General features: G+C 38.9%; 1 protein-coding gene across 7 annotated transcripts in view; it reads right to left on the reverse strand.

Moving 5' to 3' along the window:
• ANO4 (anoctamin 4) overlaps window positions 1-27,718 on the reverse strand; it is a 201,641-nt gene that overhangs the window by 21,121 nt on the left and 152,802 nt on the right. For all 7 annotated transcript variants that reach the window (XM_033010211.2, XM_033010210.2, XM_033010209.2 and 4 more), the window contains 9 exons: window positions 27,143-27,239; window positions 26,556-26,616; window positions 18,583-18,665; window positions 12,667-12,807; window positions 10,670-10,834; window positions 7,039-7,075; window positions 4,319-4,430; window positions 2,973-3,030; window positions 196-293 (listed from right to left, as the gene is read on the reverse strand). In XM_033010211.2, coding sequence (XP_032866102.1) covers window positions 196-293; window positions 2,973-3,030; window positions 4,319-4,430; window positions 7,039-7,075; window positions 10,670-10,834; window positions 12,667-12,807; window positions 18,583-18,665; window positions 26,556-26,616; window positions 27,143-27,239 — 852 coding nt within the window. The remainder of the gene's footprint in view (window positions 1-195; window positions 294-2,972; window positions 3,031-4,318; window positions 4,431-7,038; window positions 7,076-10,669; window positions 10,835-12,666; window positions 12,808-18,582; window positions 18,666-26,555; window positions 26,617-27,142; window positions 27,240-27,718) is intronic.

Raw genomic sequence — 27,718 nt, forward strand, 5'->3', positions numbered from 1 at the left:
CTTTTGAAAACTATGTTCATTGTGAAAAAAACCTCAAACACCATCTATCTCTATGTCTGGAAATCTGCCTTAAGAGTTTTGTATCCTGTATTGTAATGACTACTGTATCTTGCTTTTATGTAACTGGCCATAAGGCAAGCATAAACTTAATATTCTTCTGTGAGCTACAGAAGCATAGGCATTATATTCACTTACGGGTAGCCCAGTTCCATGAAATTATTCCAGGTCTGTTTTAACACCATTATAATACCCATTTGCATACAGAGATCAATAAGGCATCCGCTGGGGTGGCACTACAGAAAAATATAAACAAAAGGTTATACAGAAATAATGCTGATTTTTAAGCATTTCTTAAAGACTATAAATTGATATTACATGTTTTACTTAAAGGATATTAAATGTCATTCTCTTTATTAAAAAAAAAAAAATAAACTCATGGGAACATATGAGACTGTATCCTAACATCAGCCTTATAAGCCTATCACCTAATTCTCTGCAGAGGTCAGAATCAGCTGAAACAGTTTTCACATCAGTGCTTCTAGTATCTTATGCAACTGTGGGTGGGACAGAGGCAAGGGCTACCATGTTTCTCCAATGATTTCAATAGGTTTTGGGGAGGTTGACTGTGTATCAAGCCAAAGGATTAAGAGAAAATGCCTCCTGGCTGCACAGACAGTTTATGACTAGGTGATAGACCTAATACTGATTGTTGAGTACTATTTAATGTATATGACTGAGTGGACCATGCAAAGCTATTCTCTAGAACTAAATGAACTAAAAATCTCTAACTGTCGAACAACAGTTCCTAGTGTCTCTTGCTCAGTGCTTGCTTGCTTTAGCAGTGGCGCCAGACCTTGAAGAAGTGGACAGGTGCTCAGATAGTACAAATTAAGGTAATTCCATAGTTTTTTATCTAGTATTGGAAGAAACAGAAAAGGACCAAAAAGTTTCTGCCCTCAAACAGCACAATTGACTTTGTGGATCCAAACAGTGGAGTCCAAGATGTATTGCTAAATCCTGGGTATTATGGATAAGTTGAACAGATCACTGTCATAGAACTGGAACTGTTTAATTTTTAGGGAGAAAAAATAGTTATGACCTGTAACAAAATGTGATATGAATTTTTTATACATACTGCATTATACAGTGCTCAGAACCTGGGTCACTACTGAAGTTTTTGCTGACCTCATTCAGCTTCTCTTTAGATTAACATGGTGGCAGATTTTTTTTTTTTTTTTTTAAATTGTCTTCTCTGGCATTATTATTAAATCATCATCCTTCTGTTTCTGGGAATCAGTCACGCAAGCCAATATAACCCGAGTGAAGTAGGTGCAGTATTAATGAAATAGCAGTGATGTTACACACATAACATCACCAATATATAAATTTTGGGGTGAATATGCCCACAGACACTGGACTAGATTATATTGTGTCATTAAATGTCTTAGACTTGGCTTCATCCAACAGGTGAAGAGAAGTAATTGGAGGGATATATGAGCATTATATTCTAAATTATATTCCTAATAAGATCTAGCACAGATATGGTCAATAAAGTTGAGACTTTTTTATTAGATATTTCTCTGATTATTAGAGGTTTGTTTTTTTTTTTTTTTTTTTTTTTAAATCTGAGGAAAGCAAAATAGTAGAGACTACTAATAGTAGCTTCCATCAACAACTGACCCAACCTGTAACACCTCGCTGTTGTACTTCCCTCTCAAACCTGGCTCTTTCTTCCTCCCATCTCTGCTCCTGCAGAGAGGTGAGGCTCCCTCTCTGTTCTCAGATCCCTCTGTGAGATGATTTAGCCCAGTAACTCATTGGAAAATTAACTCAGTCAGAAAAAGGAAGTTTCCTGTTGATACAGGGAACTTAGTAGGCTTCTCACAAGGTTGGACAAGCCAAAGCCAGTGCAGAGGAAGAGGAAGGAGCAAACTTCTGGGGTAAGGCTCAAAGGAAGAGCAGAACTGTCTTCTGGCAGCAGCAAGCTGTTAGTTCAGCTCAGCCCCTCTCAGACTTTGGAGCGATGTTCAGTGAATTTCTATCTTCCCATTTATCAAGTATTCTTTTCTTGAATGTACAGAATTCACTACTTCAGAATTAGGATGGCTTTTTCAAATTATTCCTTTTTTTGCTAGCATTTGGATGACCTCTATTAACCAAAGTATTTATATATCTGGAAGTATTCATAAATTCATATTGGCAGTATAAGGACCTATATTTTCCACTTGCCATTTGTCATGTATTTGCAAAGTTGTTTCACTAATTTAGCTGTCAAATAGGAAAGAAACGATGGGATTTGAGTGTGCAAATAACAGTACTGGAGACTACATGACTGGTCCAGAAACTGCTGCTGTTCACCTCCAATAACTGTCAAATGTTTTTTGAATTCTGAATGTATTTGCAAAAAAAATGGGATTGGTTCTTGAGTAACTTGCGAAGTCAACCTTTCATTGCTCTCCAAATCCATTTGGCTTTATAGACATGGAACATTATGCCAGTAGCTGTTTTGGGAATTTTGTTCAGTTGTTTTGATAAAATTTCAAGTACATTTTATGTGTCTGAATTTTTAAGTTATTGTTTTATTATTTTACCTCTGTGGTCAGCAAGGCTAGAAAAGCTGAGAAGAAAGGATTTTTTTAGAAGCAAAAAGTAATCAGATTAACATTGGATTCTGATTCATTTCAAGGTTGAAATACTACCAATATAAAAATGTGAGTAATGTTTAAACCATTTGATAACACTATGGAAATGTGATGCAAACACTAAAACTGCTAGCATTGAAAAGGGCATATATATCAATATGTAGATGTTTTTGTAGCAGTTAGTAGTGCCAGTACTGTGGAGTTGGACGGCAACTGAAAACCCAGTAATACCCTCAAAAATACCCAGACCGAGTTGTGCGTCTGCCTCTGCTTGCATTCGCTGCATCTGTGGGCAGCAGGTAAATCAGTGTGTAGTTAGTGAACACTCACCTCTTCCAGTCTCCACCGGTTTATCAGCCTTAGGTAGGCACCAGGGTGTCCTGTAAATCTTTAACACAGGAATATACATCAACTATGTTGTGTAAACAGTCTGTTCACAAGTAGCAGAAGAAAGCTCGCACTATTGTTTTAATCTAATGTCATCTTAGCATGATTGATATAACTATAAAAGATGCTATGCTGCAAAATGTTTTGGGGGATTCCTGGAATAATTTCCATAAAGTGATAAGTATATTTTTACTTCCAGTTTTATTTCAATACCAAATACTCTGTTGTTGGATATTCAGCATATGCAGAAAAGAGAGAAAATCTGAATAAAACTGTTCATGCCAGTTTGGAAAATGGCTTTCAACTGCCAGTCCATCTCCTTACAACATAATATGGGCTGTGATATCTGTGTTTCTGTAAAATCGGGAAAAACATTAGTTTTCATTAGGAAAACATAATTTTCCTTACTATTCTCCCATGTTTTCTCTCAGAATGATTCCCACAACTTCCCACATGCAAATAACCCATAATGATGGATTCTTCTACTCAAGCCTTCTCTTCTCAAAGGCTTTTCTTTTGGTTTTAGGGGACTTGCAAAAAGAGACATACCAATATATACATATATTTCATTTTCTGTGGAAAAAAAAAACCCAAACTGATAGCTCATAATTCACTCTTAACAGTCCAAATCATGTAATAGAAGCAGCAAAGTATTCAGGCAGTTGGACTATATGATTGTTGTAAATCCCTTCCAACCAAACTATTCTATTCTATTCTATTCTATTCTATTCTATTCTATTCTATTCTATTCTATTCTATTCTATTCTATTCTATCCTATCCTATCCTATCCTATCCTATCCTATCCTATCCTATCCTATCCTATTCCATTCTATTCCATCCTATTCCATTCTATTTCTATTCTATTCTTCCATTCCATTCCATTCCATTCCATTCCATTCCATTCCATTCCATTCCATTCCATTCCATTCCATTCCATTCCAAAGAAAAAGACACAGTGTTAAGTGATTTACTTACCCGTGCAAATTACACACATAATGACAGAATGGAGTGACCTGCATGTATAGTATTGCGGGATACATCAGTTCCCAGTAGTGAAATTGTTAAAGGTTAGCAAGCACTGAGTCAATGCGGTGCTAGGGAATGAAAAATATGCCTGTTTCTGGGCTTTTGAAAGGAAAATAAAATTGCAAACTTTCCTGTTTTGCTAGTATGGAATTTGCATTTTGAGATGTGTGATAATACGATCCCATTTTGGTTTATTACAGATAATTTTATTTCTTCTCTCTACTTCATTTTGCATATATCAGGGTGCAGACATCAATCCTACCTTCCAAGGAAGAATGCTATATAAAAGGTAGAGCTGTTCAGATTGACAAACTGAAACAGAAACATTTTCAGAGTGAAGCTGTTCTCCCACTCGGATTCGGTACGAGGCTGCTCTGTGAAGAAAGACAGCACAGTTTCAGAGGTTTAATCAGATTAACAATTTCCCTTGGCACAAAGGCTGCACGCACCTATCAGAGCTGGCAATGTATTTGTAAATTAGCCTGCTGATTTCAAAATATAAGCTGACAGAAGAAATTGTATCCAAAAAGCAAAACACAGCAAGTGAGCTTGTAAAGACTTAGAAATCTATTTTGATATCTGGGTATGTATATTCCTAGGAGACTGTAAGAAAGCGGTTGAGATAATGTGTATATTAAACATGTCTCCTGGATTCCTGTGTGCTTTACAGGCTCAGGCTCTTCTCTTGTTTCCTTTTCTACAACCTACCATAATTACATTGCCAGAAGGCACCCCACTACAAGCTATGTAAGTGACATTTTGTGTTAGTCACACTGAACTGGAGCAAATCCTCCTTGTAATTCTGTTTCATGGATTTGCCCACCATGCCAGCACCTCAGGACTCTACACAGCTATCAGTGGAGTGCCACTGCATGACTCCCTTTCCTTGTCCCAGGGAACTCCTCACAGAAGACTGAGAAAAAATATTTTGCAATGGATGGGGTAAGACAAATGGGAAAGGGGAACACATATTCTTCCCTTTGGGTAGGCCCTAAATTTCCATCTAAAGAGCTATCAAGACAAAAGTTAACAAAACAACTACTATGCCAATAAACCTCTACCATGTCCTGGACCTACTTTCCAGTTGGCAGGAGCTTGTTGTTAGTCAACTGCTGCTGCGAACAGGAGTAAACAAAGAAGTGGAGGTACTAATGGTGATTCTGAGTATCATAATGGTAGTACTTGTATACAACTTCCAAAGGAACCTCCAGTAAACTACTAGAAGTACAGAAACAACAATGATAAACTGGATTCTCTTTAATTAGAGCTGCCCTATCCATGAGGAAATTTCAAACAGATGCATCAACAAAACCATAAAACAGGCCATAAATTAACAACTGTGTTAATGATTTAGAAATGCCTGTCAAGAAACACAAGTTTGTGTGTATGCTGGTAAATACATATTTAGCTAAGCAGAAAGAAATAAAGCATTGTGGATTTTTGATGCCAGTCTGAAGTCAGAAGCCTTGACTTTATCAAGGCTGCTAGAGCTGAAGCTTTACTCATATGCCCGTCAGAGACAATGTCAATGCTCTGGTAGAGCATGGACGTGAGCTCTGAGAAAGGTTGTGTAAAGGCTGAAGAAGGACATCCTGAATGTATCTTTGCTGCCAATCCCACTCTGAGCTTATTACACTGATAAAGATCATTCAAACCAAATCAGCTACTGAGGTCATCAGAGCAAAAACCACAAAACAGTCTGAGCACGGTCAGAACAACTTGACCCAATGAGTTTTCATATAAGTGCTTTCTGTACAGGCTACAGGACGCAGACCTACATTAATGATAACCTGGCAAAAAGCAATCAAGCTTCAAGGTCTCTAGACCATATCTTACTGTCCCCAAGGTGTCAGAGGGAGTAAAAGGGCATAGCCTGTGCAAATCACATATTTAGGTCCTACTTCTCAACTGTAACTAGCAGGTGTCTTCTCCATGGATACAGGAGGGCAAAAACATTTTAAATTTACAGCATACAAATGAGGACTCTCAGTCTAATAAGAAACAACAGAATAAAATGCTATCTTACACAGATATGCTTTGAACATATCACCTATGACTTCCCAGATGTAGAAAAGCGCTGACACTAGTTAAAATCAGCTGTGGGTTTCCTCTGAGCAGACACCACAATCTGTCTGCCTGGTCCAAAACACCTTACTGAACATCATCAGTGTACGCAGGTATCCAGAAGCTCAAAATAATCTCCTCCAACCACTTCTACATATGCCATAATATGGTTCGCTTAATAGGCTTTCAGCAGCAGTCTCATTTCAGGCTTCTTACAGCTACGGAGCCCTTGCCAATTGCCACCAACTACTGCAATCTTCCAGCACTATCAGGATCTCCAGAGACTCTGCCTGAGACATGGATATATGATAGCCTATTGCTACCCCAGTGAGAGTACATGCTGTCCTCAGAAAACATGTTCTTACTCTAGCATAAAGGCCAGCTTTACGGGTGAGCTGAAAAGATTACTGAAACTTGGAACACCATTAGACTTTAGGTGTTGGTAGAGTTGATGAGTCACCTAGTTACTTTCCCTCCAAATTACTGCCCCTATTAAAGGTGTATGTTTGACAATCAATAAACATGTTAGTTTCAAGCTATAAATTTGTCTTCCAGAAGTGATTCCTCCATTTCCAGGTCTTCACAAAACCTGGTGGTTGTGAGTGCTGAGTCACTGAAAACCCATGCCTTTTCCCCCAAGGTAATGGTGTGTTTAAGTTCTTACAAGGTAAGGAGGCTGGAACAAGAACCAGTGATGGCAGGTGGGTGACTGTTATCACCACTGATTGAATGGCACTATAGCTTAGTTTATAGACTCCTTTATTATAAACTTATGAAAAAAATTAATTCCTATAGATTGTAAATTAATCAGGATTTTTCATATTTATACAGACAGTTTGAATGCTATCACAGTATAGGAACCAAAAAATCAGTACAATTTAATCAGTACAAATCAATTTTGTATTTAACATTGCTTACCTAAATTTGTCAGGAAAAGAGCAACCTTTTCATAGAGCTGTAAGAGAAGGAAACAGCCTCTTAGGTATGTGACTATCTCAAAAATACAGAGCTGCTTTCTAGGTAGAGTAGCTGCTTTTACATGTTAAATCTGACTTCTAGATGGCCTCTCTGACGTTCTAATAATGAAGGTAATAAAACTATATAGTAATAATAAAATAATGATATAGTCAAACAAGAAACAGTAATGTTTTTCAAAGCTTATACTCAGCTCTTTTCATCTACAATATATATAGAAAAAAAATGCTGTCACTCTCCCTATTTTACATACACAGTGAAAAACAGTGATATAACTTTTCCAAAAATACAAAGCAAAACAACAGCACAACTAGGATTTTTATTTTAGTTACTTATGGAACATTTATCACACACACAAAAAAATCACCCTAGTAAGCGCATGCTCTGGTATGTTGGGTATTTGGGGCTTTTTGTTTTTTAGGGGGGGGATATTTTTGGTGCTGAAATGAAAGACACTGGGGAGACAGGGTTGCTTCAGAGAAAGTCTTTAGCAATCCCCTCCACCAGAAACATTTCTTACTCTGAGTCTGTGACATTGTCCTAAATGGGACTTTCTGCACTTAGCAGATATCATGCTCTCAAACTCTCCGGGAGATTGTTAACTTCATAAAGCTTACAAAAACAAACTTGGGAGGGTTTCACAATTAGTATTTGCAAAGGGGTTTTGAACCTATAAAGTACATCACCACCAACATCAGTATTACTGTAAACTAATACAACAATTTCCATTTGCTTTAAATGAGTCTGGAGCTTGTTCCCACAGAATGCTAAATGTCCTTAACTCTCACTGATACCTACAGGGTTACAAAGCTTCTCATATTGCAGGCTCAAGTACTTATACCTAAAGTATATATCAGCATTGTTTCTTTTAATTCGCAGTTATCCTTATAAACTCTTGCTTAAATTGAGTTATGTAAAATTTACAGATCAAACTGCTTACTTAAGAACTGAACTCATCCTGAATTATCCATGTTAACAACCACTTCTTGCTTAGAATAGGTTCTTGCTGCCTTTGGAGTAAACAGTTTTGTTTCAAGTAATGAAAAAGGTGTTTTCTTCTAGGTTTAAAAGCAATGTTTAAGGGCAGCTGTAAAAGTGCTAAATGTCTGGGTGGTTTATATCCTGATCCTAGCAGGGAGTGTGCTATTTGACGAATGTACATTGCTCTGCGAAGTGGGTATCAAAACTGTATTTTGTTGCTATTCCTCTTGGAACAGTAAGACTTCATTAGAGATTCTGTTAACAATGGATCTAATTACCTGTTACTGCAGTTTATCACTACTAGTTCCAAGGGGCCTTGCTTAGGATCAAACTCTGTTCTGTGTTCATCTTTTCTATGGGTGATATCACTGGAATTAACAGGTTTTATTAACCCAGGTAAAGCTAATGGTTGTTCCCAGATCTGATTACAGGATTATCTGTGAGACATTATGCCTGAAGGTCATTTCATTTTGTCATGATGGATTTGTCAGTGTATGTACCTAGCTCTCAGAGCATCCAGTCTAGAAGTTACTTATGGTCCAGACCTTTTCCCTGATGTTTAGAGAGGTTGTCAACTCATATCAGAATCACTGGCAGTTTTCCAAGCTTCCTAGCATTGAATTCCCTCCTGTTATAGACATCTTGGTCCATTCTGGTTTTATTACTGTATCTTTGCTTGCTCTCCTGCTACTTTTCTTGAGTCAGAGTCTGGAGAAGATTCAACTACCTGAATTGTTCCTGGGGAATTTTTTTTTTTTCTACTCTGTCCCACTACTGTCCTTCAGTAAACTACATTAATCCATAATGGGAAGTGAGGGATTATGTTCTTAAGTCCTTCTTTTGAAAAGCTCATGCAGTTTCATATTTTGGGGATCTTTTGTTTCCATGAGCTATATCCAGATCTAAGGCTGTGGTGCTTATTGCATGGTAATGAGTATAAGGCTTAAATCCATCTTTGCAGTGCTCTACTTATTTGATGTATTTTAGGAAATAAAACAAAATTTCTCAGAAGGCACCTTCAAGCCATCTTCCATTATTTTAAAATTTTCTCTAAGCCATAAAACTCTTTGAGAACCAAATAATTTTGTTTGTGCAGTATTTCTTTCTTGCTGCTTCACTGAATATACAATGACTTATACACTGAGAGCTTGGAAATGGCTGTTGTACTGACATAGATGTATATAGTTTTCTTTTTATTTCTTCTATGATTATTGTGTGCTCTAGGTGGATTAAAGAAAACCCCCAAAAGCTGCAGAAAACAAACAATAAATAAAAAAATAACATAAAAGAAAAGAGCCCTCAGTACAAATTCAGAGAGAATAACAGCTTCTGACTCTTCTTTCTGACCTTTCTCAGCCTACAGTCCCACCTGAGGGAAAACATAGGAAAGTCAATAGTTCTTGACAGACTGTCCTAGTCACCAATCCAGTCTTGCCTGTGCCAAAGGGAGAAGCGAAGCCCTGCAGCAAAGCCACTTGGAATTTCCTGCTATATAAGCGAGGGGCTGTTAAAATTAATTTTTAGATGATGGAAATGCTTGGGTATTGCACAGGAAAGAAAGTAGTCTCCAAGCCAGCACTTAGAAATGTGCGGGCCTGAAATAACATCTCATACTTCCCCTAGGAAGTAAGTCAGCATATCTCCTGGAGCAAAGCCTAACATGTTTTTTGAAGAAGACACTTGCTACTGAGTGGGTAGAGACTCTGCCCTTGCTCCAGTATCTGGATAGTTTGTAGATTGATCTCACTTCCCCCCTTAAAATGCATTCTTATAATGTCAGTTGCCAAAAACCTGATAGTGAAAGGCCATACACCTCTTACCAGGAGCAACTAATAGAAGACACGTTGCTATCACAGCAATACACAGAAGTACCTGCATCTCAATGGAAGGATGAAACGAATTCCCCATCTAACTTATGCCATACTGTCTTACTGGGGCTGTTATCACATAGAAATTCCATTTTTGTCTTTGTCCCAAGTCTGTTTTCAAACCAGTTCACAACAATAACCTGACCTCAGCCAGCCCCGTGTCTCTGGTTTACCCTGGCAAAGCCCATAGGCAGCTCATGGAACAAGTCATGTCTGCTCAATCCTCATGAAGTTTTCAGCCCAAGGGAGTTCTGCATTATAGACATTGTGTCTGTATATGCATATCTATCCTGATTGGTAAACTACTGTGAAAACTGAAGCTGGAATTACTGAAACTAATACAAATAAGAATTAAGCACGGCCACTGTATTTAAAAAGTAACATCAAAACACTAATTAGAAAGAAGAATATTAATGAAATGGATTGAATCCTGCAAACATATGAAAGGAAAAACAGAGGCAGAGGATAAAACAGCAGCATGGACCTGTTTCCATAAAATGTTTTTTGGAACACTCAAACACACTTTTTTGTGTGTTTTTTAATGTTTTGGGTTTGGAATTGTACTTTACATAAATAGTGGATGATGTTCATAAACAATAATACCATGCCTGGCTTAGCAAGACACTCCATTCCTGTTGAAAAAGGAACTGAAAGCAGTCTGCAGACTGAGGCATCTGCTGATCTGATGGATCAGGTATAACTCTGAACATGTTAGTTTTACTCACCACATTCAGTAGCATGATGATGCAAAAGTTGATGCACACTGCAGTCCCTGTAGTTGCAACCTGAGAGTTATTCCTGATTAAAGCCCACTTAAAGGCAGCAAAAGTGCTGACAGTCACAACTCGGTAAATAACAATGCCAAAAACAGCAGCAATCACCACACAGATCTAAAGGAAAAAAAAAAATCAGAGACAAGAACCTGAAAACTTTCAGTAGGAGTTAACTCTGAAAACTAAAACAATGAAAGACTTGAAAAATACATCCATTTTGATTCCAGAGAAAGGTTTCAACATAAATATTCTTCTTATTGTGAAGTTCTTTTTATTTTTCATAATGCAAAATATCTTTGAAAACATATTAAAATAATTTTTAAGCATCTTCTTGAAAATGTACCTTTTCCTTAGCATTAATGTGGGAAACAGTGCTGCCAGCTCTGCGAATTAGAAATTTTCCTTACATGCATGTTCCACAATGTGCAAAAGCTAGTATCAAGCTGATGTCAAGCTTGATGGTGTCATATTTGGGATGAATTTTGTGCTTTGATGGACTTCACACTTACAGGAAAAAATGTCTCCATTTGTAAGCACTGCCTCAACAACAACCCTAGCAAGCTACCAGAGTAAGCTGTTTCTTGCTACAGTTCTGGAAAGATTTTATCTAGGAAAGGCAACAAATTCAATTGCCCTTGTAATTTCTACTCTGATGAGAGTTTCAGCAAATGTGACAGTTATAACATGAAAGCCATGTGTCTGAACCAGGCTGCTAAATCACTTGATATTCCATATGCAACAGTTGAGTACTACATGACAACTGTTTTCCATTGTGACAAGTTTATGTCACAGTTTAGCAAGCTGCCTAAAGGACAAACAGTTGGGAATTAGCATGGGTGACTCATCTCACAGAAACCCTGACACAGTACCGTTAGCCACCTTATTAGATAAAGAGAGACAGTTTTTTCAGGAGAAGACAGATGATTATTTGCAGAAGATAGGTGTCTTCCAAGTTTATCATAGACAATTTAAATCTATCAAAACTGAAGTATATCTAAGGTAATTGAATGTTCATCTCAATCATGCTCTTGCCTTTCTTGTCCAAGATTGCTTTGGACAAATTTGAAGCCATCAGTTTCTTACAAGCCCTCTGCCCTTTTCCCTCCCATCTGATTCAAACACAAAGTTGCTGGGCTGGCTCATCTACCTGGCTCTTCACAGCTCCTGAAGTTATACATGTATATAATTTTCTAGCCTCCTGGAACAGCCCTAGTAAATTCCATGAGAGTCTGAGTTTATGCCAGCGGTGTTTTCAAGACCAGTCCTACCACTGCTGTTGTCCTGTGAGTGAGTAATAACTTCAGTGAAGTTAGAGGATGCGGTCATTTCAGCAGAAATGCATGCAGCATTCTGTTGGAAGAGATTTTGTTGCTGCATTTAGTTTTGCATTTTGGAAGGGGGAGAGATGCCTCATTTTAGACAAGGAACATTGGTTTCTCCATTTCAATTGCACTAGGAATATGAACCCTATTTTCTTACCTCCTCAATGCGCTGAAAAACTAGAACATATTAACATCACTAAGCACCCTGTGTACCTTAGGTTCTCTGTAGAGTTTACTAAGAAAAACTGCCTCTTTCATGGCATCTCTCCCCATCGCTCTGAACTGTCTACACAGGGAAGGCAAGGAAATCGGTAAGTTAATTCAGTCAGCTGAAGTTGGTGTCTAAATGTGATAGCATCATTATTCCAGCACATGTGTCGCTACTTATAACATTATGTGTGTAGACTTGAAGGAAGGACTTAACTATCTGTGAGACTCAGTGAAGAGTAAACTAGTATAGGACTTTACAGTCAGGTGATTTGCTATGTACAGATTTTCAGCCTGCAGTGAATGTGCTAGAGTTTATTTAATTTTCAAGCAGTCGCGTCCAATATCTCCATTCTCTTTCAGCAGAGATAATGTTATTTTGTGTTTTTTCAACTTGTAAATAAATAAAAGTTCTCAAACCATAAAAAATATTCCAGATGCAGAAACAATGAGTCTGCTGCATTTATCTGCAAATGCTTGATAAGGCTCTGGCTTCCCGGATATGGGGTTCATTCGTTCTTTCTTGGAGTACTTTGCTTCAAACTGCGGACGTATTTCCTCCTAAAGAACAGACAGACAATGTTCACATATAGCATGGCTAGCAAAGATTCTGTAGGAAACTTCAGATCATTTATCACATCACTGTCATAGGGAATTACATCTTTGAACTCAGCAGCTGGCACAGCTACTATAAAAGCTGATCTGGGAAATCAGGTCTCCCTGATAAATCACTGTACCTATAAAACCATATTGGAAGTATTTACTAAAACTCCCCAATTAGCTACTCATCTAAACAATGCTCTTTTAAACTATATGGCTGTAAGCCAAATCATTGTGGTATTAAGGTTGATACCACAGAGTTTTCCAGACTAGTATTATCCTATTGATACTGCAATTCTACAACAAAACAAAACAAAATTCAAACTACTTTTTCCAAACCTGATTGCTTTTTGCTAGGTAATTGGTTATCTTCCCATTATCAGCAAAAATTTCTTAGCATTTGAAGAAGGAGCCATGCTATCTAATATTGCTTAATTCATTCCTAACTTTGCCATAAAAACTCTCTTCCAAAAAGAAACCTGGAGATTTCTTGGGGAGAGACTTGGTTACAGGTGTTTACAGCCTGGTCAGAAGACAGGGCTCACCCTTAGTTGAGGTAAGACCTCACAGTTTTCAGCTGCAGTAGGGCTACCCCACTGCCCTGCTGCCCAGGAGCTTCACTAACAGCCGTGTGTCCTGTGCCACCTCACCCAAGTCTGACATTGGGGATGCTGTGAGAGATGAGAGGAAGCACCAGGGTGTGAAGACAGACTCTCACAGCGGCTGGCAGTCCATATACATTAGATCAAGTTTTACAATGCTCTGATGAATACTGGAGAACTGGCCCATGGTACAGCTCACAGCAAGGGAGCACAGAGGCAGCTGTGGACTGGTTTTGCAGCTTTTCCACCAGACCTCTGCTGTGCATTTCTTTGTAACAGCCAAGAACCCAGCTTAACAATTTGACTTCTAACCTTTCAACTGTATTTAATTGAACTTTGACCAAACGAATGTTGTAAATGCCCAGACCTTAAATGTCTGCAATGAAATAGGTGAATGTTAACTGCTCATACAAGTCTTTAGAATGTGAATAAAGATATCCTAAAATCATGCATCCTTTTTATAAAATTCTCCCGGGGGAAAAAAAAAGTTTTGTCTCATTCTCATTCTCTCAAATTTTGAAGGCACTTTCTCAATACAGTTAATTTCTAAACTCAAGTAGCAACCTGGTAACATGATATTAAAAAAAAGTTGAGGCATGTATTCTCAGCTGCAATGCCTGTTTAACTAATTACGTGCTTGAGGGAACCAGGCCTATATTAGCTATATACAAAGTCTAAGCATGTTTCTGTGGAGGCAGGGTAACACCTTGCTCTTATTCTACCTTGCTCAAGCTGTTCCTGCCATATCAGGGCTGAAGGCTGCTGAGCAGACCATAATTTAGCAAGAGAAACAATGCAAGTAGTATTCCGGTGTGCCCAGGGACGTGCAAGGCACAGAGTGATAGCATTGAAACAAGGTGCTTGAGAACCTATAGACTGTGCAAGGGCTCTGCCAGCTGACTTACAGTCATGTACAAGAAACCCTTTGATTATCTTTTACAATCTGCACTATAGGGAAGTCTTTACCATCTCCACTTTTCCATGAACCTAGCTATCACTTATAATCTCCAGTCAATTCAGATAAAGCAAATGCTATTTTTATAGATACAGCTCCACACAAAACTGAACCTCTGGCATGAACCTTTATATCTGTTTAATGACACTCAGCAATGCTGAGCACAGGTTGGAGCAGGAAGTGAACAGTACTGTATCTGGCTGAGGTTAATGATATAAAGAAAGTGACACTGAAGAAAAATAAAAGTATGCTGTAGATAGAAACAGAAGCCATATTTCAGCTTGGAGTGCCAGGAACTGTGCAGTTGGCTTCTTGTTGCACACCCATCCAAGACCCAATTACTTTTCATGTCTCCCAGCTTGCACTTCATTTCCAAGAAGAGGAAATCAAGATATGCGGGTTGAAAGAGCATTCAGCCCTGGGACCCATGTGCCCAGGCTGGGGGACCTGAACACTGTTGGGGCTGTTGCATGCCTTCATTGGGTGAAAATCTAAAGTGGTGAGGATTTCACAAAGTTGCGTCTCTGAACAAATTTAATTCTCCTTCCCATTGTCTTCATTGTTTAATTTCTTTGTCACTTCATTTAGAGCAGAAATGTGATAATGAAGTGATAAGCCTTATAAATGTGGGGATTTTTTCAGTCTATTCTTGGTAGAATTGATAAATTTCCCTCTGTAGCAAAACCTTATTTTTCAATCTGACAATGAAAATTAAAGCTAGACATGGCAGATAATGTCAATAAATTAACAATCTTCATTTACAAAAGCTTGTGACCTAAAATGGTAATTAGAACTCCTTAATTGATTTCTTTGAAATAGGTAATAAAAGAAATTGGCTGATTTTGCCCAGTGATAACTGAATGGAATGTAGAGAGGAAATTTAATTAGCAATGGTGTTATTAGAAAGCAGCACTTTTGGGAGTAAAATTTTTACTTTATGGAGACAAAATTCTCACTGACATGTACATCTTCATGATCAAACTCCACAGGATGTGTCTTTTTCAATCTACATAAACCAGACCATTCTCCTTCCTTCTTTCTTCGCATACATGGATCATTTAAATTCTTTACTCACAGAAGAAACCATACTGATTTCTGGAGTATCAAATATGGATTAATGTACACTGCCTTAGGCCAGATCTTTGTGCAGTGCCTTAGACCAGATCCTTCTGTATTAGAAGAGCTACTCTAAATGTCTTTGTGAAATACATCCTTTTCTTTCAGGAGGTTTCTGAGTCCTTCAACAGGTGAATCCTTGCAGGAGTCCTATTCTTCCTGCTTCAGTGATATATTGTCCTATATAGTCCAGATGTAGAAAATCTATTTGTGAAAGACTGAAAATCTGAATCTTGATCACTGGGACAATGATAGCACCTCCAGAAGTAAGTCTCCTTGCAAAGCCTGTGGCTTGCAGGTCAACCTGCTTGCAGCAGAAGGCAATGGAAAGTGAAGAGGTGGACTTCAAATCACAGAACATGGAAATTATCTCAACACTTTTTCACCTGGGACACCTTCTTTCAAACTGTGACTGTCTTGGGGGCAAAGTCCTGAAGAAACCCCAGTGCCAATGGAGGTGCAGCATTCCATACTTAAGAAGAGGAGGAAATGGCCTGTAGAGCTGACCTTAAAGCAAGAACATACCTGAGTTGTGTAGTAGGTATGGCCATTGGCAGCTGTAACATCTTCAGGGAAGACACCTCTGGGAGGCAATCAGGTCCCACTCTTGGAATCTCACTGAATGCTGAACAAAGGGGGAACTGACGCCTCAAATGACAATGAGATACTGATGCTGTGATGACTGGTCACATAAATCTTTGAGAAGCAGCCAGTTAAGTTCCTGTTGGCATCTTTAACCTCTAATTTGAGAGAAAAAGGTACCATCTGGCACACTGCTTCTGAAGAGGCTGTTATTGCCTGCTGCAGAGACATAAAACTCCCTCTAGAATTGTAAGAAGGTTCAATGAATAGCTCTGGAGCAGGCACACTCACCACTGCCCCAGGGCACCTGACTGAGGATTGTTGGCAGTGCTCATTGGAAAAAGCCTGGTGTAAGAATAAAAGACCAGCTGACCATCAGCAGGGAGCAGGTATCCTCTGAAAATTGTCGACATGCATATGTCATCCTGCAGGCCAAACTGAAATAATCTACCAATGGAACATAAGCATCTCTTATAAAAAATAATATTATTTAATCGACATCATAAAACAAACACACCATATTTCTATGAGCATAGTTTCAACTACCAGAAGCTCTTTCAGGCTGACTGGAAGAGGAAAAATCTAGCAACTCTACTCTCTTTTGTCTTTTCAGGGCTTATTCCAGATAAAGGCTTAGTTGCATAGGCATTGTAATGATCTTCCAAAAAAGCTTAGAAAGCAGAGAGTGCATCTTCCACAGGAATGCTTTCGTCCAGGCTCTGCAAGAGGACATGCACTTTCAGTAGTAGGAGCAAGGATATAAGTGGAGTTTGGGCATGTTCATGAGAGGAAGGAAACAGGATGGGGATTTGTCCTGAATTGGTTTGGAGCTGTTGTGCTCACACCTGAGCAAAAGACTCCTCCAAGCATTACCAAAGCAGCCAGAAATCACTTTGTATTATTACATGGAAGTAAAAAAAAAAAAAAAAAAATATATATATATAAATCATCATAATCCCAAATCCAGGTAAGTTAAATGGTGAAAGGTGCAGATATATAACATCCTGAACTATAAACACCTGCAAGACCAGTCCTCCTGGGAAAAACATAAAAAGAGTCTCATACTGTACTTGCTTGTGTATTTTGTTAAAGGCTCCTTCTTATCCTGGGGACACTGAGCTATCCTGAATTGGAAACTGAAATTTGGTACATCTGCCTTTTTCTTTAGCTGTCAGCAGCAGTAGTGGCATTTTTGCAACTAGCCATGAAGGGACATGATCACTGCAGGTCAATCCTGACCAATATTTGAACTTCAGGCAGCACTCAGTGTGGTCTCTCTGTGACTTGTCAGCATTGGCAAGAGCAGGCTGCTAATCTCAGGAGAGTTAAATCAGCATTAGAGTATTTTCTAAATATGTGACAACAGTCCTGAAGTATCACCAAGAACTGACAGCATATGTGCACAATTAATGATGTTCAGTTGCTATAAAGAAATCAATTTCCAGTTGTGTAAATTATTCTGGTTTATGTTCTTGGATTATTTTCTTAGTCATTAAGCATATACAAAAAGAAATCCTACCAGCAAATGAGCAATTGTACCATTTCATGGCCTCATTGAACTACATTGCCTCGCAGATACAAAAATCCGGTAACTCAGAAGTCTGTTTCTCTGCTGGCAAGATTAATGAAAAAGAAATTCTTCCACAGAGGCAGCAATATAGAAATTCAGCTGCACTGAGACCACCACAACAGGCTCTTACAGTCCCTCCACGAGTTTCGGGACAGTCTTTGGACAGTAAGGAGAGCAGACTCTGTGGACACCTGTATGTCCAAATCCCACTCGAACAGCATTTTTTCTGCCGCACCCACCAAATCTTACTTTTCTCCTGCATTACAAAACCTTGTTCCACTTAGATCTCAGCTCTCAGTCCCAAAAGCATGCTGCTTCTTTCTGGTAACCACCACAGACTAATGTTAAGGCTATTTTTTGATGTGCAGTTTCCTCCCTAATGGGATTTTCTCTACCAACAGAGGATGAATTAAGTCCTTTTTGTTCGTTCATCTCCCTCAGACTCTCTGCAGCACTGTATACTTAGGTAACCAGCACCTGAACGTTTAAAAGCTGGTACAAGCCTTACAAGGTTTTCTCTCCATCAATATTAATGTCTATCTAAAAGAATAGATAAAAGCTCATTTACCAAAATTCATGGTATCCTGAGCTGTCAAGAATTTCCTTGGATTCAAAAGCAAAATGTTTGTTTTCCCCAAAGTGCATTCTTTTCCTGAAATCTCCAACAATGACAGCCACTGATACGTTGAAATTAATTTAGATTTACAAAGGTGTAAAAAGAGAGGACAGTTTGGCCTGGGGAAAGATTTTTCACCTTCTAGAGAAAACATCTGAGGAGAAAAATGCTTATTTCATAGTTTATGAAGATTTGAAGAATGAACTGAGAATAAATTCAAAAAACCCCCATGCTTACATTTTTAACCAGATATTTTTCTATTAAAGATCAAGGAACACATTTTTTTTATACAAACCTCTTCTTCTTCCCAGTCTATCAAGTCCCAGTCATAAGCAATTACTGCTCGCCTTCTTTTCCAAAACTCCAGAAAAACAGTTGCTGAAGCAAATAGAAAAAAAAATGCAAAATTTTTTTTAAGTCAAGAAGATGTTAACGACTATCACAGAACTGTTGAATGAAGCTGTTACATTATTTTCATTGCTTTGCATAAATGGGTTCCTTTGAACAGCAGATCATGCTGATGATCAAAACTGCTTTCAAAAGGCATTTATTTCTAAGGATTACTTTGCTTCAAGTATGATTGAGGCTTTAGCGATTTCATTTAGTGCTAAATGAGAATGTTTAATTTCTAACCAACCAAGGGAGGACTCAAAAAATTAAATTGTTTCTGTGAGTCTCCATTACTAGATATAGCAGGATTCTGATGAAGCTAAGTGTTTCTTGGGGCTATTGTAGATAAAGCAGTAACTTTCCTTCTTGGAAGACCATTTACAATACACAGAAACCAGAGCCCAGAGGAAGCACATTCCAGTGCACGTGTAAATCTGTAGAGTGATACTGAGGATGGGAACTTTTGTCTTACACCTTTCTAATCCAGACCATTTCTCTTACACTACATGAGTGTGGTATGGCATTAGCATCTGACAATTAAACATTCTGTGCTGTACAGCCCTTATTGACAGAGTTCAAGGTAGTGTTATATGCCTGTACATGACTGTGCCTCCATTTTGTGATGGAAATAACAATCAAGGAAGCACTCAGTCATAAAATAATATATTTATATTCCGGAGATTAATACTGAACCTGTTTATGGTTACAGGTTTTTCTTTTTTTTTCTTTTTTTTTTTTTTTTTTTGTTAAAGGAATGTAGAGGCTGCCTAAAGCTAACACAAATCAATGGAAAGTCTTCCTCTCTCACTGTGAGGTTTGGCTCTTCCCTTTATTGCTCACTGAAAAGCACCAGGCTGATAACCACAGAGAACATAATCCTCTTTGTTCATGAGCTAGCACAGTATCAGCTGTAATAGCACCACAATAGCCTGGCAATATGTTCCACATCCAGACCTAAAAGCATCTCTTTAATGGACTATCTGCCCTACTGCAGCATACTGATAATGATGTGACATGATACTATGCACTGGCATCAGTTTGGTGAAAGTGAATTTTTAGCCAGTAAGAATTATTATATTTTAATGTATTAGCCAATGCAGCTAAAATATGCTTGGAAAATGAACACTGTGAGCCGGTAAGGTGAGATATCAAAAGCATGTTTAAGGAGGCAGCTATTTGGTTTGAAGGCATTTTCACATATCATGTCATCATTTTTCTGAAAACTGGAGTTATGTTATTCCAGGTAACCAGCTGCTTTGATTTAATCAAATAAAAAAAGCCAATTCAATCTCCTGAGTTTAATGTTTCTATGACTTTTTGTAATAATTGCAGTATGATTGGTTGGGATCAGCAAAACCAGTAAGTGCTAATGAGGCTCTGTTGCTGCTGAACCACCATATTGTTCATTCCTTGACTTGTCTTCTGGTGAAGCTGCTTTTCTCCTATCAGCTCATAATGAATTCTTTTGTACAGGCTAAACAAGTAACCCTGAACTTTTTGGAGATCTGGGAGAAACAAGCCTGATTGATTACTACCACTCTGTTTCCATTCCAAAAAGCAACTGGGAGCATGACCTGGGTGGGTGTATGGGTCTGCAGGCATGAGCATCTCAGATATGTCTGTGCTGAACTGTACTTCTTTAGTGTCTTGTTTTTCACACACCTGGAGTGACAAATCTATACATATTATATTTAGTATATTTAGCACCTGTCAGAGTATGTGCAGTTCCTGAAGCTTCTTTAGAAAGCTATTTTCAAATCATTAAGTAGCAAATAGGATGATCTGCACAGTGCTGTTCTAGCTTTTACTGTGCTATACTTTTTTCCCTCTATCCAGGTCAGTATGCACTTTTCCCTTGTTAGATGTTTTAAAACGTGTTATAAATAACCATCTTTGATTCATTGTACTACTGAGGTCTTCTAGAAAGTACTGCCTTTTGAAATTTCTCTGCTTCTGTTCTAGTCAAGTAATTCACTAATACCCTATATCACACTTCAGCATTCTTTTCTGACTTTGACAGCTCAACAGGACATGGTTTTACTTGTCGTTCTCCCATTTTCCAATCGGTATGTTTAAACCAGATGCTGCCAATTCTCCAAAAATCCCACTTGAAATTTTGAATTTCCCATTGGCCTTAACTTCCAGGTCTTTTGCCAGCTTTTTCTATACTATGCTTGTCCTGCTTCAGAGTTCAGCCCTGCAGCTCAGTCCTCAACATCCACTTGTACAAACAGCTGTCTTAACGTCATTTCCTCAGATGCTTTTGAAACAACTTGTGATCTTATCTAGTAATGCCAATGGCCTCTCACAGCAAATAGCTTAATTCTGACCTTCTCCCAGAAATCCTCTCCCTATTGTATTTCAGAACACCATTTAATATATTTATCATGCAGCAGATCCTCCTGGAAACTATGCTAAAGCACATGGAAAATAAGGAGGTGATTGGTGACAGTCAACATGGCTTCATTAAGGGAGAATTGTGCCTGACAAATTTGTCAGCCTTCTACAATGGGGTTATAGTGTTGGTAGATAAGAGAAGAGCAACTGACATCATCTACCTGGACTTGTGCAAAGCTTTTGACACTGTCCTGCATGACATCCTTGTCTCTAAATTGGAGAGACATGGATTTGATGGATGGACCACTCGGTGGATAAGGAATTGGCTGGATGGTTGCACTCAAAGAGTTGTGGTCATTGGCTTGATGTCCAGGTGGAGAGTGGTGACAAGTGGTGTTCTTCAGGGTTCAGTATTGGGACTGGTGTTATTTAACATCTTTGCTGATAACATGGACAGTGGAATTGAGTACACCATCAGCAAGTTTTCCAATGACACCAAGATGTGTGGTGCGGTTAACGTGCTGGAGGGAAGGGATGCCATCCAGAGGGTTGAGAGGTGGACTCATGCAAACCTCATGAAGTTCAACAAGGCCAAATGCAAAGGCCTGCACACAGGTCGGGGCAGTCCCAAGCACAAATACAGTCTGGACAGTGAGTGGGCTGCGAACAGCCCTGTGGAGGAGGACTTTGGAGTGTTGGTTGACGAGAAGCTCAACACGACCTGGCAATGTGTGTTTGCAGCCCAGAAAGCCAACCATATCCTTGGATGAATCAAGAGAAACATGACCAGCAGGTCGAAGAAAGTTGTCCCCCCTATTCTGCTCTTGTGAGACCCCACTGACAGTACTGAGTTCAGCTCTGGGGCCCTCAACATAAGAAGGACATGGGCCTGCTCAAGAGGGTCCAGAGAAGGCCACCAAGATGATCAGTGGGCTGGAGCATCTCCCTTATGAGGACTTCAGGCAGAATTTATAGCAGCCTTCCAGTACTTAAAGGGGGACTACAGGAAAGATGAGGAGGGATGCTTTGTCAGAGAGTATAGTGAAAGGACAAGGGGTAATGGTTTTAAACTGAAAGAGTAGATTTAGATTAGGTATAAGGAAGAAATTCTTTCCTGCGAGGGTAGTGAGACACTGGCACAGGTTGCCCAGAGAAGCTGTGGCTGCCCCCTCCCTGGAAGTGTCCAAAGCCAGGCTGGACGGGGCTTTGAGCAACCCGGTCTACTGAAAGGTGTCCCTACCCATGGCGGGAGGGTTGGAACTAGATGATCTTTAAGGTCCCTTCCACCCCAAATCATTTTATGGATTGGTTCTATGCTATGATTCTGTGATCCTATCTTCTGGAATGTATGCTACATACCAGGAATATTGCTGAAGAACCTCCTTAAATTCTGTCTCCTCAGAGCAGATCGATATGAATGTTTTATGCTAGAGGCAAGGCTTGTAGGAAAGCAATATCTTTTATTAGACTAACTTATATATTTAGAAAAAATGTTTTATGTTGACATTTGTTACTGCTTGAAAAAAGTGTTAAATTTTTCACGCTAGGCCTTTTTTCCCGTCCCAACTTTGCCTTTCAGCAAGTGTTCTAAAGCTACTTCCATTATCAAAGGAAATATGCTTCTACATAGACAAGAAGAAATTTCAAAAAGGACTTTTCTTGTGTCTCTTAGTCCCTCGAAGATATGCAGAGACAAGAGAAACTACCATCAGCCCACCTTGAGACTAGCAAAGCTTTAGAAATTATAAACAGCTGGACTCTCCTGTTGGACAGTTACAGGATTTTGCTACATAGCTCCAGGAAACATCTAGACAGTGATATCTTTGCACTAGCATTCCCCAGTACTTCAGTGGAAAAAGCAAAAGCTACAAATCCATCCGGCTTTACAGCAACATGCTGGAAGTCAACTGAACATCAAATTTACCTAGATTTTTTTTTGTGAGAATGACTTTTTTCTGCATGTTAAATATCAACATTTATTTAGAAGGAACATCTTTCTCTCATTTTCTGTCTTTGGTAAGAATCCAATTCAGACAATGAAAAGAGAGGCATTTTTCCTAGACATGGGACCTACCTTTTCAATGAGCTTGAAATATCTCAAGGCATGCATAAAGGGCAAAGTGTAGGTGTTTCTCTCTAGCAGAGAAACACAAAACCTGCTATTGCTAGCCTCTTTTTGAAAGCTTTGAACATCTGGAAAATATTGTCAATACTAGAGATCCTCGAAAGGAAAAACTATTTTCCAGCTTCTAGGATCATGACATCTCAGTGAGCATCAATTTCAATCTCTTCACCAATAAAACAAGGTATTAGTATTTATATGGACTCACTATTTCCTATAAAACATGAAAATTCATAGCTTCAATCCTTTTGAAAGGGTTTTTCCTTTCAACAGAAGCTCCAATATAGAAAAGCCTATACAAACTACCAGTGAATTCCTTTAGCGTACCGAAGGAAGACTATCTTTTTTTCCTTTGATACATCAATTTAAAATGAAAGTTTCCTTAAGTCTTATGGATTTTGGGTATACCTCAATAAGTATCATATTTTTTCCCTATTGTATAAGTTACTTTTACTTCTTATGTAGAACTTTGCTCAAACTGGGCAGAAATACAGTAAGTGAGATTATGGGTCAATATATTTTTTGAAGAAAAGTATGTTTCTGTTCCAGTATCTCCTGATGCACTTGATAATTCCAACCTTACTTTGATGGGACCCAGTTATCCCACAGTGAAGCATTATAAAAGATGATACCCTGTGCTTCGGAGTCCTACAGCCAGGCTCATTGCTGCTCTACAAATCAAGCAGCCCATACTGATATTTGTTGACATAATTCTGTTCACTAGCCTGGTCACTGCAGTTTGCTCATCATTTGGAGAAGCGTTTTATTTCTATTTAAAAAGTGAGCAACTGACTTTGCTCATCAATTAAAGATGTCTTTAGAGTAAAAGGAGGAAATGACCATACAGATCACCTCTTCATGGAAAGCCCAACCTGACCACACCTGGTTTTGAAAACCCTAAGCAAATGGTTGAGGCTTCTCCCTCAAGATGGGAGTTCACTACTGGATCCAAAGACAGTGAAGAAGGTACTTTAGATAATGTCAATGGCTAAGCTCAGGCTAAAGATGTAATAGAATTCTAGATGCCTTTTTTGGTTTTCACTCTCTTTTCTTAAAAGCACCACCATCATTATTTTATATGCTAGTGTCTGTCAAACTGAATCATCTAGAAGGCTGAACTTTTCACAGCCAATTTGTCCTGCACTTGCCAGTTGTTTCATGATGACAGAAGAAACATTTCCACAATCAAACTGCTATCATTGTTTCTTCTCTTCCCTCACAATTTACTGAGATGATGGCAATGCCTGCAGCTGCCAACAGACCTACTGCAGACTGAAAATCCATTTAAGACAGGCAGCAAGCCAACTCATAAATACAGTACCAGAAAATCCCTGGGAAGGGTGCCTTTCCTTGTTCTAATGTTGCTTTAGCCCTGACTGTATGGAAAATATCTCTACAATCTCACTGTTGTCTATGCAAAGTCTTATTTAATAAACTACAGTTTGGGTGAAGCCATAGGATTGCCCCATTCCTCAAACCACTACCCTACACCCACAGTGTCTTTCCTGTTGCTGCCCCTACATCCCTCTTGGTGGCAAGCTCACAAGTACAGTGTAAGCCAACAGAAGTGCTGGGAAAAGGTCTCACCCCGGTCACTGTCCTATATTCTCTTCTCCACTAGCCAAATCATCGTGAGGGTGGCATTTATCATGTTTTTTTCTTATCTTTCTGCAGACTTAGGTGATGGAGATGCACGGATGGGCAGTGAATTTCCCAGTCCTGGCAGGCTGGTGGGGAGATATGCCCAGAGGGAATTGGGTCTGGAAGTCTGACAGTGATGCTGAAGGAAGGGAAGGAAGGAGAGGCTAAACAAAGTGAGGTGTAGCTCCCGTCAGCTAGGGACAGGAAAGAGAGAGGATGTACAACATTTTGCAGGCAGGCATGCTCAGCCTGCTCAGTCTTCTCCCAGGCAGCAACCATGAGGCTGGACCAGGCATGGTTACCTGAGTGAAGAACTCTCCTTACCTATGGCTGCTTTTCTTACAGTCCTGGTGCAATGCTGTGAGCATAGCTGTTTCCTGAAAGCAGTGTTACTGTTAAGGAGGAACAAATGCACTTGTGCAAAAAGCTGCACTCCAAAGACATGCTCACCAGCAGTTAGAAACAGTGACATAAATGTTCAACAATGTTAAACCATCTATTTTCCTAGCTGAGATGAAGTCCCTGCCTCCAAACTGTCACGGAAATTCTCAACTTCAGTGAGCACATAGAGAAAGAGTTTGGAAAAGCTGAGTAAACATATAAAAAAATGTTTAATCCTTAGAAATTTTCAGTGATTTTCAGCTCTGGTGTAGTTCTAAAACAAAGCAGAAATACCAAAGAGAAACAAAATCTGCACGATCTGTGGATTTTTTCCTTAATGTAATTTGTGCTATTTCAATGCCATCAATATTATCTGAAATGGCATGAATATGCTTGACTGGTATATGACCCAGTTTAATTAGTTAACTAAGACAAAAATGTAGTTTTGGAGAAAGGAACTGAGTCAGACTGGTAGGCTAATCTATGTTGTCCTGATGGCTCTGATGTTGTGTCCTGGATACCTCCTGTGGATCAGTTAAGAGATTTGCAGTTTAAAATGGAGATTATAAGAATTACTTGGGCACCTTTCCAAAATATTTGGAGATGTGTGAGTAAGAACGGGAGAACAATGATTAAATCAGGATAGCTCAAGCAGCCGGGGCTGTGAGATGGATGCCATTTTTGAGGCACCTCATTGAGCCATTTTCTAAAGGTGTTAACCTTCCCTCAGAATGGCATTCTCAGCTAAGAGCCTGGGCATGCTCAAGGTATGTTTGAAAAATCTTTTGTGCTGCCAGAAATTATTGTTTCCTCTTGCCTTCAATTATGCCTACAAGACCACAGCAGGAAAAATATTTGAGCCAGAAATAGAACTGTCCTATGGGCAAAATTCAGCCTCCATGGCAACAGTTAGACCACTCTCGGATCAATTTGTCATTCAACTATATCTTCCATTTATTTAATCCCTTTTGCTTTAATTAAAACCAGATTACATGTATTTAAGTTTTACTGCCTTTCTGCAAGTTGGGAAAAACAATACATTAATTCATTTTAGTACAGACACTAAACTGAGCTGCCTTAGCTAAGAGAAACTGAACAGTAACAGAGAATACGCCTCAGTGCCAACAGATTGGAAAACAATTACAAAATCCCCCAGGATATAACTATCTACATAGATACTATATACTGCATTCGTGTTTTTATTTTAATTAAAATTATTACTACATAAACCCCTCATTTCAACCACTTCCTTCTTTTGCAGAAACAGAAAATAATCAAGCCTGTATTGTTCTTGTTAGTCTCTAAAAGAGGTGTGCTGAAAATTACAAGGCCTATGTTGAATCACAGTTTTTAAGAAAAAGACTGTGCAATTACTTAATATCAAACCAAAAACTTACCCCACACTGCCATGAAAACAGCAAAAAAGACAGTAGCTCCATTGTCAAAAAGGTGGGTTACCTGAGGAATATATTAATAGTGTGATCAATTTATGATAATAAGGCTTTATTTTCTGTTTTCATCTAATAAAATTAATGTGGTCATGAGTGCAGCTGACCTGACAATTGTGAAGATCCTTCCCTTGAAGTGTGAAATGCACATGTCAATTGAGGACTATTTGCCACCCCTGGCCTGGGGCTGACACCTGCTAACACCAGGTGTGAGCACCATTTCAGACCTAAAGCATTCATTTTATGGAGCCATGTACAAAGGATGGATCATAAGATAAAGTTTGATGCCAAGGACACCGTAACACATGCATCTAGGACATGACTTCTGGGACTGCTAAGTCTCTAAGTGCAAATTGCATTCAAGTGTTTTACAACCCAAACTGAGTCTTGGTAAAAGACAATGAATGTTAATATTGGCTGAACTTGATCTGTCCTTTCAAGATTTTATCTACCCAAGCTCACTAAAGCCAAATGCAAAAGTCAAAATTAATACTTTTACCAGGAAAGCATTTCTATTTGCATAGTTTAAAACATACCTTGGCATAAACGCAGCTGTCTGACAGCCTCATGAAGGGACAGTATTTATCACATATAGGACACATTATGATATCTGTAGCTTGGCAGACTTCTTTACTGAAAAACAGAAAAGATAAAAATTAAGTTTGATGCACAACAGTCTTAAAATGGATTGATAAGTTTCACCAATATTCAGTTACTTAGTGAACAAGACTGGTTCTGTAACTGAAGCCAAAGTGTTCATAACTGCATGTGTAAAATTAGTATTTGTTGACTAAGGCACAGGTGAGGATGATTGCAGATAAAGTTATGTTTGACTTATTCTTGTGACTTAAGTGTGCAAGAACATACAGATACAGCACTCAGCAGAAGGTCCAAGGGGTTCTTCATTTGAAGAATGCCTCTGTGTGGTGGATATCTGGGAAAGGCCTTGAAGAGAGTGAAAATTCCCCACACTTCTGCTGGCCTGTTAACACATCAGTGAAGGAGCTATACTTTTTCCCTACTTCATGCTGAGTTGCCAGCACCATCAGCAACTGAAGCTGGGCAAGAAACATTGCCTCCCATCCCAATTCAGGACCATAAAACAAGGGAAG

The sequence above is a fragment of the Tyto alba genome, unplaced genomic scaffold, assembly GCF_018691265.1.
Source record: "Tyto alba isolate M040663 unplaced genomic scaffold, T.alba_DEE_v4.0 Super-Scaffold_2, whole genome shotgun sequence".
Lineage (NCBI taxonomy): Eukaryota > Metazoa > Chordata > Aves > Strigiformes > Tytonidae > Tyto > Tyto alba.